Genomic DNA, 15,710 nt, shown 5'->3' with positions numbered 1-15,710 from the left:
GAAGCAATGCTTTGTTGTCCCGGTTTTCAATTGTAATTCCAGGTATCTTAGGAACAACTGTATTTGTTTTTTCTGCTTTAAAGGAACAGGCTAGCAACACAACTTTTCAAATTGGTAATTATGGGCTTTATTTTGTTGGTCTTGGTGACACTTGTAAATGGAATTGGATGTTGTTGAGAATGATTGAATTTGCTCTCCCAGGGTTTTTAAAGCAGGTCGTGTAACTGTACTAGACGTGAATATGCATGTTTCTGCCTCTCTGAGCTTGTTTTGGCTGGTGGGATTCTTTAAGAGCAATCATGCTGGGAAATGCAGTTCCTCAGGAGGAGCTGAAAATTGAGAGCATGTGACCAGCTCTGAGAATTATTACAAAGAGCAAGCTGGGCTGGGATATCCCCTTGCTGCTGGGGAAACGCACTCAGCTGGGCTATAGAAGTCATTTAAGAGCAGCTCTGCTCTAGGAAAGGTCTGGTCTCTGCTCCTCTGTTTTGCTGAGGGTTGCAAAGGTAAGCTGGTATTTTTGCTACTTTAACTGGACTTTGATACCTCTTTTAAAACAATAAAGTGGACCTCAAGCAGAAGGGTGTAGACTAACCTGTAATCTGAATTGCACTGCCCTTTCCAATTGCTTGTATATCTGCATATGGGCCTCAGTGCTTCTGTTTTCAGCCCAGTATCCATTGCTTGCTTTGAAACCTTATCCCATTCTCTGCCAGCTCTTCTCACAACACAGCTTTTTTTCTGTGTTGAAGAGATTTTTCACTTGCTCTCCATGTAGAGAGTGTGTTATTGTTTCATTATAAAAGCAGATTAGTGTATCTTCAGTTAATAGAAATGTCTAATATAAAGGTACATGTGCTACAGAGGGCTTGAGGCAGGGAGACTCATGGTAGCAGAGCTGCAAGGGCAAGGTGGATAGTAATGACCATTGTTAACGGTGTCCATGTCTCTATGATGAACAAAGTGGTCAGAAGCAAAATAGCAGCTAAATTCACCATGGCTTTAATGCCACCTCATGCATGAGAGTTTGCTGGGTTTTGCTTTGTTTTTTCCCTACAGGTTTGGGCAAGTTGTATCTTTGTCTCTCTCCCATAACACCAGTTTGTTAACTCATGCTGCTGCTTTTCCCTCCTCTTGTGGACTTGGCAGAGGGGCTGGTGGAGGTTCATTAGCTCCTTTCTGCCTGGCCACAGCCCTCACAGAGAACACAGAAATTTCCTTGTGAGGCCTGCTTATTGTAACAAAGGTTTTCACAATAGTATGAAACAAAGATTTTGTACAGGGCACCTGTAGATATGAAACAAATATCCCTAATAGTATCATGTAGTCCTCCAACAGTCAAAGGCTTGAAAGGTTCTTGATTTTTATAAGCCATAAATGTTTTTAAATACAAATTCTTCCCTGTGAGGGTGCTGAGGCGCTGGCACAGGGTGCCCAGAGAAGCTGTGGCTGCCCCATCCCTGGCAGTGTTCAAGGCCAAGTTGGACACGGGCTTGGAGCAACCTGCTCTAGTGGAAGGTGTCCCTGTCCATGGCAGGGGGTTGGAACTGGATGAGCTTTAAGGTCCCTTCCAACCCAAAGCATTCTATGAAGAGTCAGGGTTTCTATGTGATACAGTCACCAGTGGGGACTATTACTCTCACAACTTATGGATTATCTCCTGCATGATAAAATCAACAGCAGGAGTCAAAGAAAGCAGCTCACAGCACAGGAATGCTTGCTATGGGTGCCAAGTTGGTCTCTTACCCATTTTGGATGGTCCACAAACTGACGTTAGGCAGCATTTCTAAGAAACATAGCCGTGTCAGAGGTTCTCTTTTGTCAAGCTGGCACCTGGAGAGTGTAGTACAGCTGTGGGCATGACCATCTCTTTGGAGACTCCCCTGCAATGGTAGGGCTGAGTCTGTGCCTGCTGTGCAGAGCTGATCACTCTTACCTGCCATGAACCCTGTGCTTTGCCAGGCCAACCCTCGCCCTCAGCACAGCGGGATGTGCCTGCAGGGGAGCACGGACACCTCTGTGCGCAGAGCTGCTCGCAAGCGCAGGCCTCGGGAGGAGACCGGGACACAATCCAGGGCTATATCAGGATTTTACCTAATAATAAATCACCGCAGATGGGCCAGCTCACATATGCCTGGAGTAACAGTTGGCATCGATATCTGGCTACCTTATTTACAACTTCTTTGTGTGTGCTAAATCAGCATTTCCTTCTCCTTCCAGGAACAGCCACCGCACGTCCCTCAGCCCTACTGAAGTGTGTGTGATGGACAAGCCTGCGTGTGGCCGGCTGGCTCCTGCCTTCCCGCTTTGTGCCGGGCTCCCCCTGCCTCGCTTGGGGACCTCGTCCTGAGAAGGTGACAAGAGGCTGCCTGGGCTTCACCTCCTCTTCACTAGGGGTGCATGGAGGGCACAGGGTGGGAGAAGGGCTCATCCCTGAACACAGGTACCGTGCGCCGGGCTGTGGGGCTTGAAGGGCGAGAGGCAGGAAGAGTGAAGAAAGGGAAAGAAAGCTCCTCCTTGAGAATAAAAGGGAGCCGGGCGTATCTGTGCACTGCATTTGAGGGTGGGGTAGAGCAGCCGCCTCAGCCTGAGGCGGGAGGAGGAGGAAGGCGCACAAGCTCCCTGAGGGGCCGCCGCCCGCCCGCCCGGAGCTCGGCGTTGCCGTCCCCTTCCCCGAGGAGCCGCGCGGCTCGGGCCGGCGGCTCCCGCCCGCCTCACGCCGGCCCGAGGAGGGGAAGGAGGAGGAACGAGAGGCGGAGGAACGTGAGAGCTGCGGCTGGCGCCGGCCCAACGGAGCCGCCCTCGGCTCCTCCCGCCCGGTTCCTCCCTCGGAGCCGCCCCGCCCTCCCGCGCGCCACCGCCCCCCGGCGGGAGGGAGGGCGGGCTGTCGGGGCCGCGCACGGGGACGGCCCGGGCGCCATGTTGGAGGGTTGCTGAGCCCGGGGTCTCTGTGTGTGCGCGGCGGCTGCAGCCCGGTTCCTGCGCGGGGCGGGGGGGGGGGGCTGGAGGAGGGGAGCAGCGCGCAGCGGCGGGGAGACACCCAGGCGGATCATGGACGTCGAGAGGCTGCAGGAGGCTCTGAAAGGTGGTGCCGGGGCTAGCGGCGGGGTGGGGGGAGCGGTGTCCCCACGCTGAGGGGAGGCAGGGGCTCCTCGCAGCCGAGACCCTCTTGTGAGCAGGGAGCGGCAGCTCCCCTCCGCCGGGGGACGAGGGTCGGGGTGGCCGCGCTGTGGGGAGGGGGCTGCTCGCGTAGGAGGGTCCCGCAGAGCGGGGAGAGGCCCGGGGGGCTGCCGGTGGGGCAGGGGAGCGGGGAGCCCCTGGTCCGCGCTGCCCTGGTGCTCCCCCGAGCTCGCCCTGGGCTGCGTGAGGGGGAGCCGCGCAGGGAGGTGCGTGACCCCACGGTTCCCCACGGTGGGAACCTCGGCTCTGCTGCTGCCCTCTTGGTCCCCGCAAGCCTGCCTGCCTTCCGTCCCCGGCCCTCGCCCCTACCTGCTCTCCTCCTCCCTCCCCAGCGCGCTTCTGTGCTAGCTTGCCTTGCTGGATGCAGCCTGAGGACACCAGCCTCCTTCTCTGTTGTAGCTGTTCAGAAGAAGTTGCAAATCAACTTTTGCTAGTCAGATGCATGTAGTTTCTCCACATGAAAATATTAAGTGTTTTACAGGGCTGGGAAGCTGGTGGAGCTCTTGGGAACATCTGAAGTATTGTGAAAGCATGGAAATAATTTTGTGGGAACTGTACTGATCGTTTAGATAATTATTTTTAATTTTTGTTCTCTCCTGTTTTACCATTCTTTTTGTGTCATTCTCATACCAACAGATTTTGAGAAAAGAGGGAAGAAGGAAGTGTGTCCAATACTGGATCAGTTTCTTTGTCATGTTGCTAAGACTGGAGAGACGATGTAAGTGTGACTCTTGGCAATCTTCAGCTGTACCTTATATCATTTCTGCATTCTAAGTCAAAGGGATGCTACCTGGATTCTCTTTTTGCCTGTATATGGCTTCCATGAGCTGAATAAGCTTGCCTTAGTTCCCATTTAATTTTGGATGGAGTAGTTTTGTTTGCTGGTAGCTTTATCTAACAGGGTTTCTATAGCTTTGTTTAGGGGTTTTTCTCAGGTCTTCTTGATCCTACTCAGCACAGGAAGCCTGTTGCTCTTTGTACATTTTATGTGACATTCAGGGTTTTTTAAGTGGAAAGTTTAGCTCACTGCGGTAACGTCTGTTGTATACTGTTGCAGTATTTGTTGTATAGAGTATCCAGCAGGATTATTTACATAAAAATACGAATGGCTTAGATTATTTCTTTCTAGGCTTTGTACACCACGCTGTGTGGTGATTGCATCTAAGTGCTTCTGATGGGGAGGAGAGAGTCGGTAGGTGCGTTCTGCAGAGGAGACCTCTGGGAAGTACTCTGCGTGTCCGTAGTCTCCCGTTTTCCAGCTCGCAGGAGTTTCACTTTTCCCGGGCTTCCTTTCCCAGCTCACGCTGGCGGGTTCCCGTCCGGAGGTGCGCTGTGGCTGGAAGCAGCCGTGCTCCTTGTCAAGGATGAGCGCTGGTGCTGCGCTGGGTGACTTCCTTGGCGGATCACTATTTGGCAGGAAGGGGAAAGGCTTCCCTGGGTGCGTTGCTATAGAGTTGCTCACTTTCTGGCTCCCAGGCTGTCTCCTTGTTTTTGAGGCCTAGTGCCAGACTACAGGCTTCTGCAGGGGATGTGTGCTTTTACCAGTGTTTTGTTAGCAACCAGTGAGTGCAGGGGCTTTGTTTGGGTTTCTGGAATCCCTCTGACTCGTAAGAGGTTTGTAGCTTTTGGTGTGTGTGGTTTTTCTTTCTTTTTTTTACTCTTTCTGCAGCTTGCTGGTACTGCTTGAATTAATGGTTTTGAAAGAAAAACAAGTTCTGAAATGTACTTTGCTCTTTGAAGAGAAGCCATTGGCTCAGCACAAACACATAATGTTTAATATTTTGGTGTAGCAGTTAGTTTAGAATGGGCTCACTGTGATGTGTTTTTGCTGTATGATATGTTTAAAATATTTTTCTTGTTCTGAAATATTTCTTCAGGCTGTTTGTATTGTTCTTGCCACTATTACATATATTCCGAAGTAATTTAGAAAAGTGATTGTGTAGGGGCAGGTTCTTGGGAAGATGTGTCACTTGGAGAATGAATAAACTCCTGACTTTATTTCCATTTAGGAAATCTAGGTATTTTTATTATCATTATTATTATTATTTTATTTTTACAAACTATTGCTTAAACCTGAACTGGCAGCTCTTACCTGGAACTTCATGCAGACCCTGGCCCCCTACATTGCCATGGTTTTCTTTGGCTTTTTTTTTTTTTTTTCCCCCAAGTATGTGGCTCTTCTTCAGCTTTCTTGAACCTTTCTGTTGCATTAAGTAGTTTAAGAACTGTCAGAGATGAACATCAGAAAGAATCCAATATAATCTGGAGACAGACATGGAAATATTGTTCCTTGATGGTTACTTTGCTTCCCATTATCTACCAAAGTCTCTGTTTCTTCATCAAGTATGTGTTTGTTTTCACACGTGTTAGATATCAAAGTATCAGGAAGAAATGAGTAAACATAAAAATGTCATGGTAAACATTCATGCAGAGGTTGGAAATGTGCATTATAAGAATTTAAAGTATTTTTAAGCCTGTACAGCTTGACCACAGTGAAAGTGTTCCTGAATACACAAACCTGCTAAATACACATTAGTTCAAAATGAGTTAAATAGTCTTTATTTCCAGTTATGCAAAAGTAATCTAAACCAGTAATGAACGGATTGCTTTGGAATGAGAAGATGAAATCTAAAATAATAATTTGAAGTGACATTTCTTAGGATTTTTAAGAAGTTTAGAGCTCAGTTTATCAAAAAAAAAAAAGATGCCTAAGTTAGGGGTAATTACACAAATGGTTTGCAGACTTATTTATTGAAAAACAATGGAGCATACTCAGTCACAGCCTGTCCCTGAAGTAACGAACAAAAAGTACCCATTCAATGACCAAGGCAAATAAGGACAAGTGAAATGTGAAGTATTTTTTGCTTTGAGTTGTCGCTGTTTCTAGGAGAGTTACACAGTGTTCGGGGGGGGTGTGTTCTCTCAGCTTTTGAACTTACTCGATGACAAATGCTGATTTTATTTATTTATTTTACAGATGACATACTGCAGTTCACATCTTGTGTTAAATGTAGTGTTCTCACTCCCTCTCCCCGTTTCTTCTGCATACAGTTGTGGCAGGTCTTGTGAACAATTAGTAAACTTAGTTTGAAAGGGTGTAATGGAGTAAATTAAAATGACTTTTAAGGTTCTCATCAAAGCATGACCGTGGCATTCTTAGGTTGCTTAACAGATTGAAAGCAGAGGCTCATCTGAGACTGATGGGTACCTCCCTGCCCCCATTTGTTTCAATGTGCTTATTCATCCGAGTGAGTTATGAACAGGTAGATGCAGGTTTAGGTTAGGCTGTAATTTTGCTAGTATTTATTTCTCTTGGCAGCAGTCTTGGCTAATGCAGCTTTTGTGTCACTATTTCACTGGGCCTTGTTGAACTGTTTATGTAGCTGCTTGGTAACCTGGTGCAGGGAGCTGCTCACAGTTGTAACTAACTTTCTTCTTGGCAGTGTGGTTTTTAACAAGGTGCAGTTCATTGATCCAGCTTGTTTTGTTCCCTGTAAACTGGTATGTCAAAGCCTAGCGTAGCTGCAGAGATGGTGTAGGGGTGGAACAAAGGGTGAGAGTTGTATGAGCCAGCACTGCAACTGTGATAAGGCTCTTCAGAGTGTGTCTTTATTTTAATTAAAAGTCTTTTTCATTTACAAGGAAGGTCTGGAATAAAAATGTTGCTAAATTTGGTTATATTATGAGCATAAATGTAATTGTGTTATCAGTACATTGCAGTAAAAGCCTGACCATGCAATCACATGTGTTAACTTCATCTATTTGAAGTTTAAACTATCTTCTTGTGCAAAGTTAACCATTCACTTAATGGTTAGTGAGATTATGGCTGCGTTTACAAAAGCCAGTCTAAATGTCGCTTAATATTGGTGAACAGGAGCACAAGTTTCATTGCTTGGCTACTTCCAAGTGTTTTTGTTTCTTAATGGTTGCTATGGTAAGACTTAGCCTTAGGTGAAATATAAAGTTTATGGTTCAACCTTTTTTTAATGTTATGTTGAGTCTTAGGACTTCCTTCTCACAAGTGGTGTTCCACTTAACTGACTTGGTGTTTTACTAAGATGCTAACATGGAATTTCCTTAGTGAGATCAAGTGTAGTTAGGGAAAATCATTATAATCTCCTTTTTCTCTAGTTTGTTAAAGAACAGTGTGACTGGGTAAGGTGAAGAGATAAAATTTGTTAGTCTTAATACTTCATAGTGTCTGAAAGACCTTTTTAAAATAGGATCCAATTTTGTCTTTTTTTGCATAAGAAATCCGCTTATCTATTTTTTCTGAAGTAGAAATGGCTTTAAGAGACAGTACAAAAGTCACAGCACTGCAGCACTGGAGGTGAAATGCGAAAATGAAATACTTCTACTTCTGAAGAAGAATTATAGGATATGAAGATCACTTATCAATTGTGATCTTGTCTTGTATTTAAAATCTGTTTTATCTGTTAGGAAATTCTTGGATTTAAAATCACTCTGCCCTTTCAATAGCAAAAGTGTTTCTAAACCATTTATTTAGGTACTTCACCAAGAAAATAAAATTTGTTGGACTAGAAAGGAAAACTATATTTTTTTTTCTTTGGTTCTAAAGGTGAAAATAAAACTGGGGGGGAGGGGGAGATGTAATAAAAATTTTTATGTCAGTTTTCTCAGTGTTTCTCCCACTCCTGCCCTGGGGCTGGCAATCTATAAAGTATGGTTCTGATGGCTTACTGTAGTGGAAAATATAATATAGATGCTTACTGACAGTGAAGGAGTCCAGAAATAAGTAGTGGAGTACCAAAATCTGGAGAAATGCAGTTTATAGGCTGAAGTGATTAACTGTAAAATATTTCTAGGCTTAAGTAGTGAACAGTTACCTGGCCAGGATGTAATGTAGTTCTACCAGTTCTTGCCCTGAATGCAGTATAAACAGCCATTAAAATACATTTTGTTTTATTTCTTTTAGTAGTCAGATTCTTTCCTCAGAGTTTCCCTGGAAGATCTGAAATACTGATTTGCACCTCATCTAAGCCTGAAGACAGAAGTTGTCTCTTCTCTACTTTTCTTCAGGACCAACTTAAATGCTTTTCCATGTAGTTTCTTGAGTCAAGTTTAATACGTGTCATTGTAGAGCAAATGTAATACCTATAGTATCATCACAGAATAGCCTAAGTTGGAAGGGACTTCCAGAGGTTGTCCAGTCAGACCCTGTATTCAAGGGAAGCCAATTCGAAGGTTAGTTTAGGTTGCTTAGGGCTTTGTGTAATGTTTCTGAAAGTCTCCAATGATGGTGATTCCATAGCATCTGTGTCTGTTTTGCTGCTTCACCATGTGCACTTCCATTGCAGCAACTTGGAGTTTCTCTTGGAGCAGCCTGGACCTCTGCCTCTTATCCTGCGTTTGTGCGCCTCTGAAAGGGATCGATCCCCCCTGTATGCAGTTACCCCTTCAGTGGTGAAGGACAGCAGGTAGTCTGCCAGTGTGGCCTCCCATTTTCCAAAGGAAGACACGCTGCCTTAGCTTCCTGCCTAGGTTGTGTGCTGCAGCTCTGTTAACCATCGTGGTGGCCTTAATTTCATTCTTTTTGCTCTCTTGTATTGCCTGACCCCAAACCAGTGTTGCAGTTATGGACTCCTAAGTGTCAGGTAAGGGGTATAGTCACTTTGGTACCACAAATATCACGCAGTGTGCAGGCAGCCTGTGCCACAGGAAGGGCACACTGACAGACATTCAGCTTCCCATCTGCCAGCACAGGTATTGGCCCCAGTACTGACTCTGAGCAACACTGTCTGTTGCTCACTACAGTTACAACCACGAATGCTGCTGTGTTGGACCGATGGTCCACTGAGTCTGTAGCTACTCAGTTTAGCTGTGGGAGATGGTGCTGTATGTCTTGCTTCAGTTAAGTGTCTGCTGACCTCTCTGGTAGATCAGGGACATTTACTGTTGGTAAATTATGTAGTTGTAAGTTATGTAACTGTACTTCTACTGAAGATAATGGCAAGAAGTATTTTTGACCCTTTGATACTGTTTCATGTACCCTATGTAGCAGTGAACTTTTTTTTTTTAAACTGCATTTTTTGAGCACTTGTTTGGATTAGTTTAGCTTTTATATTATTTAGTTACAACAGTGAAATAGTTTGTCAGCTGGAGAAAAGATGTGAGGGGAGATATGTTAGCAATGAACATGAATGAGTTCTGTTCTCGGCTTTAGTGTTTTAATGGTGTATTCTGAACTCCTGTATAGTAGTTTCCTTTCTTACATTACAAATATGCAGATTTTTGTGGTCATATGTCCTTTAGCTTATTTCACATGCTTAAATTTGTCTACTCTTTACTATAAAAAAAAGACTGTTCTCTGGTTGTTTTCAGCCAGCAGTTTTGTTGCTTGTCACGTGCATGCTAGTATTTTTTGACTAGTTTGAAAACTTTGTTCTGATTTGAAGGCAAATCATTATTGGGGAATCTTCAGAACTATTGGGGGAGTGTAATTCCATATGACTTTTTTTTTTTTTATTTTTAAAAACAAAAACCATTCTCAAGTTACTGCAACAAGAAGCAGGGTAATACTTGCTGAAAGCAGTCTGTGTGCTTTGTTCGTAATGGCCTCTTCCACTTCCATGTTCTCAGTGAAGCAAGAGATGTGAGTAAACTTCCTTGCATTGTTTCCTGCTATTATTCTTCACTAACTCCATTCTGCTAAGCGTCTGGAATTATTCCCCACTAATTCCTGTTCCACTGACACTGTGTTTTCTGTCTCATAATCCACTGATGTCTCCAGAGGACAGGAGTCTCAGTTGAAAAGCCTGCCGATTTATCTTTGTCAAAGATGGTTTAGCTTCCTTGCTCTTCTTACTGATATGACTAAAAATTATATATAATCAAATGCACAGTTGTAGTACTTGAGGGGAGTTAGTTGTGATTCAGGTGAAATCACTTGCTCCTTTAGGAAGCATGCACTGTCATAGTGTTTCATTTTAGATGCTGCCACTTCATATCTGTTGGGAGTGGGGTTTACAGTATAAAGGTCAAGCTTTAACTGCCATAATAAAATGTGCATGATAAACTGGTCCTAATAAACTTTAGTCTCTCTCTAGAATACACATGTAAGGAAAGACAAGAGGCCAGCTTCTCACAGAAATGTTAACTTTTCAGTGTCATTGGCCTATTATAACTGCAAATGTAATGTATGCACATGCAGGCTTGCAGTATTAAGTACATTTCATCCCTGTTGCTATATAGTCTGTTCTTATAAGCGTGCTCCCTGCCAGCCTTTCTGAAGACAGCTCACTGTTACTTTGCACAGAAAACCACCCTGCCACTTATTCCATAGCAGTTGGTACAGCTGCATGTGCTTCTGATGGTGAACTTAGGTAGTGTTCTGTTGGCATCCTAATGCTTTTCAAGCTCAGTTCTCCTGTGTTGCTCAGTTGGATTTGTTCTCATCCTCAGAATTTTTCTTAGTTCTTACCTTTAACTCTTAGTAATGTTTCTTCACAGCTGTGGTGGCTGCTTCAGTATCACCACGGTGTTTTCCAGTGGGCCTCAAGCCTCCTGTTCCATGGTGGCATTGCTTGTGGCTATTTCATTTGAAGTGCTTTCCCAGACATTTGGGGGGTGTTCCACTGCATATTACACTTTACAGCAGCAAGGATGTTTTTCTGTTTTGACCTTGTAATTGATGAGCCTTGGTACCTCTTCCATCTGCAGATTTTGGGAAGGTTCATGCTCAGTGGCATATGTTGGGGGTAGGGGGCGAAGGAACAAGATGCATGCAGAAGGGAGGATAGAAGCAGTCTGGTCATCTTGGGCAGTGATGGATTATCAGGTTTGTGGATAAACCAGACTGATGCTGCTTTTGCACAAAGCTGGTGTGTGTCTGGCAGGTCTCAGTTGTAGAAATAATACTATCTGAAGACAGTGACAGGCTTTCCATGCTGGCTACACCTAATGAGGCTTTGCTCAGAAGTGGTAAGGGAGTGCAATGACGCAGAAGCACCTAATGCCTGTGCATTAGGTCACTGAGGTAGGGTACACTCCTGAGCCTAAGCTTAGTGTGTGTCACCTGAACTGCCTTGTGTAGAAGTCAGTTGTGTGGTGCTTTTGTCCTGGTTTGGAAGGAATTAGCAATAGAAGTGCAATTTACCTGGTCCTAGTAGTGCTGCTTTCAGACATGAGTGAAGCCTGGGTTATTGAGGATGTGCATGAACTGGCAGGCACAGGAATACAGGGCAAAGTAAACTCGGATCCAGAAGAAGTTGCACAGGGTGCATTTTCCTTAATCTGGTTTCTCAGCTTTATTGTTCAATATAGTAAAGATCTGATAGTATTATCTCAGTGTGGTCTGCTGCTCTTCTGTGGTAACCTGTGGATCTGTATGCACTGGTCACTTATCGGTGAGAGCCACACTTAGCAGCTGAGTTACAGCATTTCTTTTGTTCATTTGGTTATTCTGGGCAAACTGGTGATACCTGGAACCACTTCAGTGTCCTGTATTAGTACGTATATGGAATTTAGTTAGTGTGTGGGATAGGTGATGTATTTATCCAAATTATCCAAACATTAATTTTATATTACTCGGAGAGATTTTTCTATAGGGACCTCCTATAAAGATAGTGATTTTTAACTTGTTGCAAGTTCAGAAAGACTCAAATAAGCTTCACCTGTTGCATACTTTTTTTAAATTTTGGCTCCTGGGCTTCTGCTATATAGTTTATCGAGAAAGCATTACCTATGTAATGCTTCTGTATTCTGCCTGCATCCAATCCAGACTATTACAGAATTATACTGTGCCTTTGCCTGGTATTTTTCTGTGCAATATCTATTGAATGGGCTGTACTCTGAATTGTGCTCTGCTGCAGAATTTCTGTTACACAGTACACAGCATCACTCTTGAAACATGCCTCAGCAAACACTGATCTGTTCAGTCAAATTTGATCTGAAATAGAAATAAGTAAAAGCTAAGAATAATCCCCAGAATTGTTAGAATTGAAATAAACACGGCTGTCTGAATTTCAACAAAATGTCCAATTGTGTTGAAGGCAGATCTGAACTGTGTAAGTGGTTTTGGAGAGGTATTTTGTCACAGATAATGCCTGTCTGCTACTGACAATCTGTTTGGCTGGTGCTGTTCAAATGCAGCTCCAGTTATCTTTGGTAGAGCAGATGAATATGAATGTTCTTAAGGCTCCTGTGCTTGTAATTTGTGAGGGAAGTCAGATACCTTCCCTCCTTCTGAACTTTTAATGCTTTTTGCTCATTGGTTACAATTCTAAGGTTGATGTGAGTGTAATTGCAGTTTAAAGATTAAAAATTCAATCTCAAGAATACAGTCACTGGAATCATGCCACTGAAATCATTATTGCTACTATAAAAGCAAAGTTTGTTGTAGTAATAATGTAAGACTTTGATGCAGTTAAGTGTTGCAGAAATGTGTAGTCAGTCACCTAGTCCCTGTCCTGAAGGTAAATTCTACTAAAATGGGGCAGGTGTGGGCTGAGAGAACAGTTGCTGTGCACAAGTGGTTACTGAGAGTTCTGTACCATTCTGTGTCTTTTATAATTCAGTTATGCAGGAAATACTACTTAGAAGATGATCAATCAGATTACAAAGTGCATGGAACTCAAATGATTTAAATAATCCAGTACAAAGGGTGTAACTGAATGATTTTCACAGGTGAATGTAATAATTACACAGAACATGGGTAAAAAAATGATCCAGAACTAGAGAAAGAAAACTTGTTGGGGTAAAGTATCCTGTAAAATAAGTGACAGCAGGAAGATACTAAGTGTGCGTAAATTGTTTGGCGTAAGTTTGGTGTTCCCTAAACTGGTCAACTAAATTGTAAATAAGTGCAGTTGATGCTGCTCAGATAGGAGGACGTGGCTGGTGTTTATTTGGTGCTTACCCAGAAGTCTATGTTTGTAAGACTTGGAGTGCACTTCACTGGAAAGTCAGTATCTGGGGTGATCATTGTACTTGTGATAAAACTTGAGATTTGTAAGAAATGTTATTTGCATATGTGCGTAAGTGAAATTATATGAAGAAACTAGAGTAAGGTAAGACTTTATTGGTACAGAGTGCAGAAGCATAGTAAGTGTGATAGTCCAGTAAATACACCAGTTCATTCTTACCAGCTGAAGGTAACTCCAAGTAAACTTTCAAGTGGAAGAGGGAAATTTAATGACCATACCATCTACTTGTGCTTTTGTCTTTATAGATAAGCCACTGCCCATGGTTTGTGGAAGTTTTGAAGGCTTTCAGTTACTTTGTGTGTATTGCTTTCTACTCTGCTATAAGGAATATAACTCTTGAATGAAGAATATGTCGTAAACTTGTATGTTTGTTCTGTGGTCAGTTTTTGCCTTTAAAATAGAAAATGAAAGGTACTTGAGCTTGAATTTAGATAACAATATTAAGAAATGTAGTTTCTTGGAAAATTCTGAGTCTTGGTCAGATTTTCTCTGTCCTGTGGAACAGCTGTATTCTGTTGGAGTCAGCTGAATATTTATCAGCAGAGATCAGAATTAGTCCCTTGATGATTACAAATACTACTTTAATGTTTTCATCAGCTGTCTGTTTCCATAACTGAGTCTTAATCTTTGTTGTTCCTGGCAATAGCAGTAGTAAATTGCAAGTAGTAGAGAGGTGAAGGCTTGTACTACCAAAGTAGATGTAGTTCTATTGTATTACAGTTTCTGTGGTTCTGGAACGGGCTCATCATGCTCACAGGAAGGAGAGCAAAGACTTAATTTAGACTGACAACAATCAGCGAGTGAAAATGGAAAAACACCTCCTGTGCTTGTGGGAAATAACCAGTTTTTCCTCTTTTGAGCTTTTCAATATATTTTTAATTAAAGTGAAAGGTAACACGAGGTCAAATGCTACTGAAGATAAAATGTGAGAGCGTTTTACATGAGTTATCAGGTGAAAGTGAACAGGATGCTCCCCCAGGAAGATACTTGCCAGTGTGTGCCTGAACAGGAGCATACCCTTTACACCAAAGCACGCTGGTTCAGTAAATTCACCCTGCTTTATCACCTGAAGTGTAACATTTATTGCTCATTCAGAAACACCGATAAAGAATCCAGCACTTCCTTATGGCTTTAATTTAAGCCTTAGGTTGAAGGGTTTTTCTGCTTGCCAGAAGCATTTAAGAAACTAGTCTGCACTGATGCACGGGGATTTTACACTATACATCTGTTGTCATTGTTTGGAATTCCCTGTGTTAATCTGCACTGTGTGGATGGTGAAAATAGCAACAGTGTGCAAAATGAGGACACTAAAATAAAGGAAGTAGAAAAATAAGTTTTAGGTTCAAAGAATATTTGAAGCAAGAGTGGAATTATGTAAGGTGCCACCTTTTATCTTACTTGAGAGCAGCTGCTTAAGGGAATGGCTCTGTTCTTTACGAGTCACAGCTCACATCTTATTCTTCCTTATCTGTAGCATTAATTTTGTGGTTAGATTAGTGATGTGCTTCACCTCCCTGTGTGTGGGATCACAGGAATGTGTGGGAGCAGCAGAGCAGGCTTGTCCTTTTTAGTGTAGACCAGATAGAAGGTTAAGTATGTGGTGGAGCAGCACCTCCCTCTCTGCGCTGTGACGAAATCCCTGCAGTGTGGCTCATCTCCTGCTCGTGGGAGTTCAGTGCTGCCACCTTTCTACCCCAGAACTGTTCAGAGGTGTCTTCTGAACAAATTGAAAGCCATTTCTCTACCAGTGAGTGCTCCTTGTTAGGAAACAGTCTTGATTATTTTTATAATAAATAGTGAAGTAGTAATTTCTGTAAAAAGCTGTTGCATTTGACACTTAAGATTTTTTTTTTTTTTTTTTTTAATGAAAATGCTGGGGTTGTGTTTTACAGGCAGTTCTGAAGATTTTTAGCTTGTGCACCCCCTTCTATCTAACTGTGTACTTCTAGGTATCCTTGGTTATGCCAAATCAATATATCTGAAATTGGGGTGTGCGAAGGAAGGTGAAGATTAAAACAAACCAGCAAAATAATGGAGGCAATAGGCTCTTTCTGCTGCTTTCCCATCCCAAAGAACAGCAATAACGGAGTAAGGAGGTGAGTGAGGAGCATGGCCTTAGTCTCCCTTCCCCCAGAGAACTGCAGCCCATCAGTTCCTCTGCGCAGTTTTAGCTACTGACTGTCCTGGAGAGTGCTCAGCTTGCTGTGCTGCTGCCAGCAAGTGGCACAGTCAGTCCTGGGACACTGACTCCCTGGGGCTGCCCTTTCTGCAGCCTGCGAGAAGGCAGCCAGCCTGCAGCAAGGTTCTGTGCTCTCTGGTGGCAGAATGGGCCTCTGTTTTGAGAAGTGGTGTCTTTCATCTTGTCCGCAGTATTCCTGAGTGGCTCCATCTTGCATGGAGGCTGTGGAAGAGCATGCTGGAAAGCTTTGCCACCTTGTGCTGAGGTTTGAATTGGATATGTGATTGCTGGGTGTGCTTCACTCTGTGCCTTTGACTTCTCAAAGAGTTTCGGAGATCCCATTGATAGAGCAGAGTAGAAAAGGAATTAACTTGTTTTGGGTGAAACTTTAATTTGCTTCTGACAGC

The 15,710-nt window shown here is 43.4% G+C and overlaps 1 protein-coding gene across 1 annotated transcript in view; it reads left to right on the top strand.

Moving 5' to 3' along the window:
- The first annotated feature begins 2,862 nt into the window (after positions 1 to 2,862).
- PPP4R2 (protein phosphatase 4 regulatory subunit 2) overlaps positions 2,863 to 15,710 on the top strand; it is a 32,335-nt gene continuing 19,487 nt past the window's right edge. The window contains exons 1-2 of the mRNA XM_030500302.1: positions 2,863 to 3,085; positions 3,817 to 3,898. Coding sequence (XP_030356162.1) covers positions 3,052 to 3,085; positions 3,817 to 3,898 — 116 coding nt within the window. The 5' untranslated portion in view covers positions 2,863 to 3,051. The remainder of the gene's footprint in view (positions 3,086 to 3,816; positions 3,899 to 15,710) is intronic.

Source organism: Strigops habroptila, chromosome 11 (assembly GCF_004027225.2).
Source record: "Strigops habroptila isolate Jane chromosome 11, bStrHab1.2.pri, whole genome shotgun sequence".
Classification (NCBI taxonomy): domain Eukaryota; kingdom Metazoa; phylum Chordata; class Aves; order Psittaciformes; family Psittacidae; genus Strigops; species Strigops habroptila.
The sequence above is the reverse complement of the archived record's forward strand: the minus strand, read 5'-3'. Positions and strand labels throughout refer to the sequence as shown.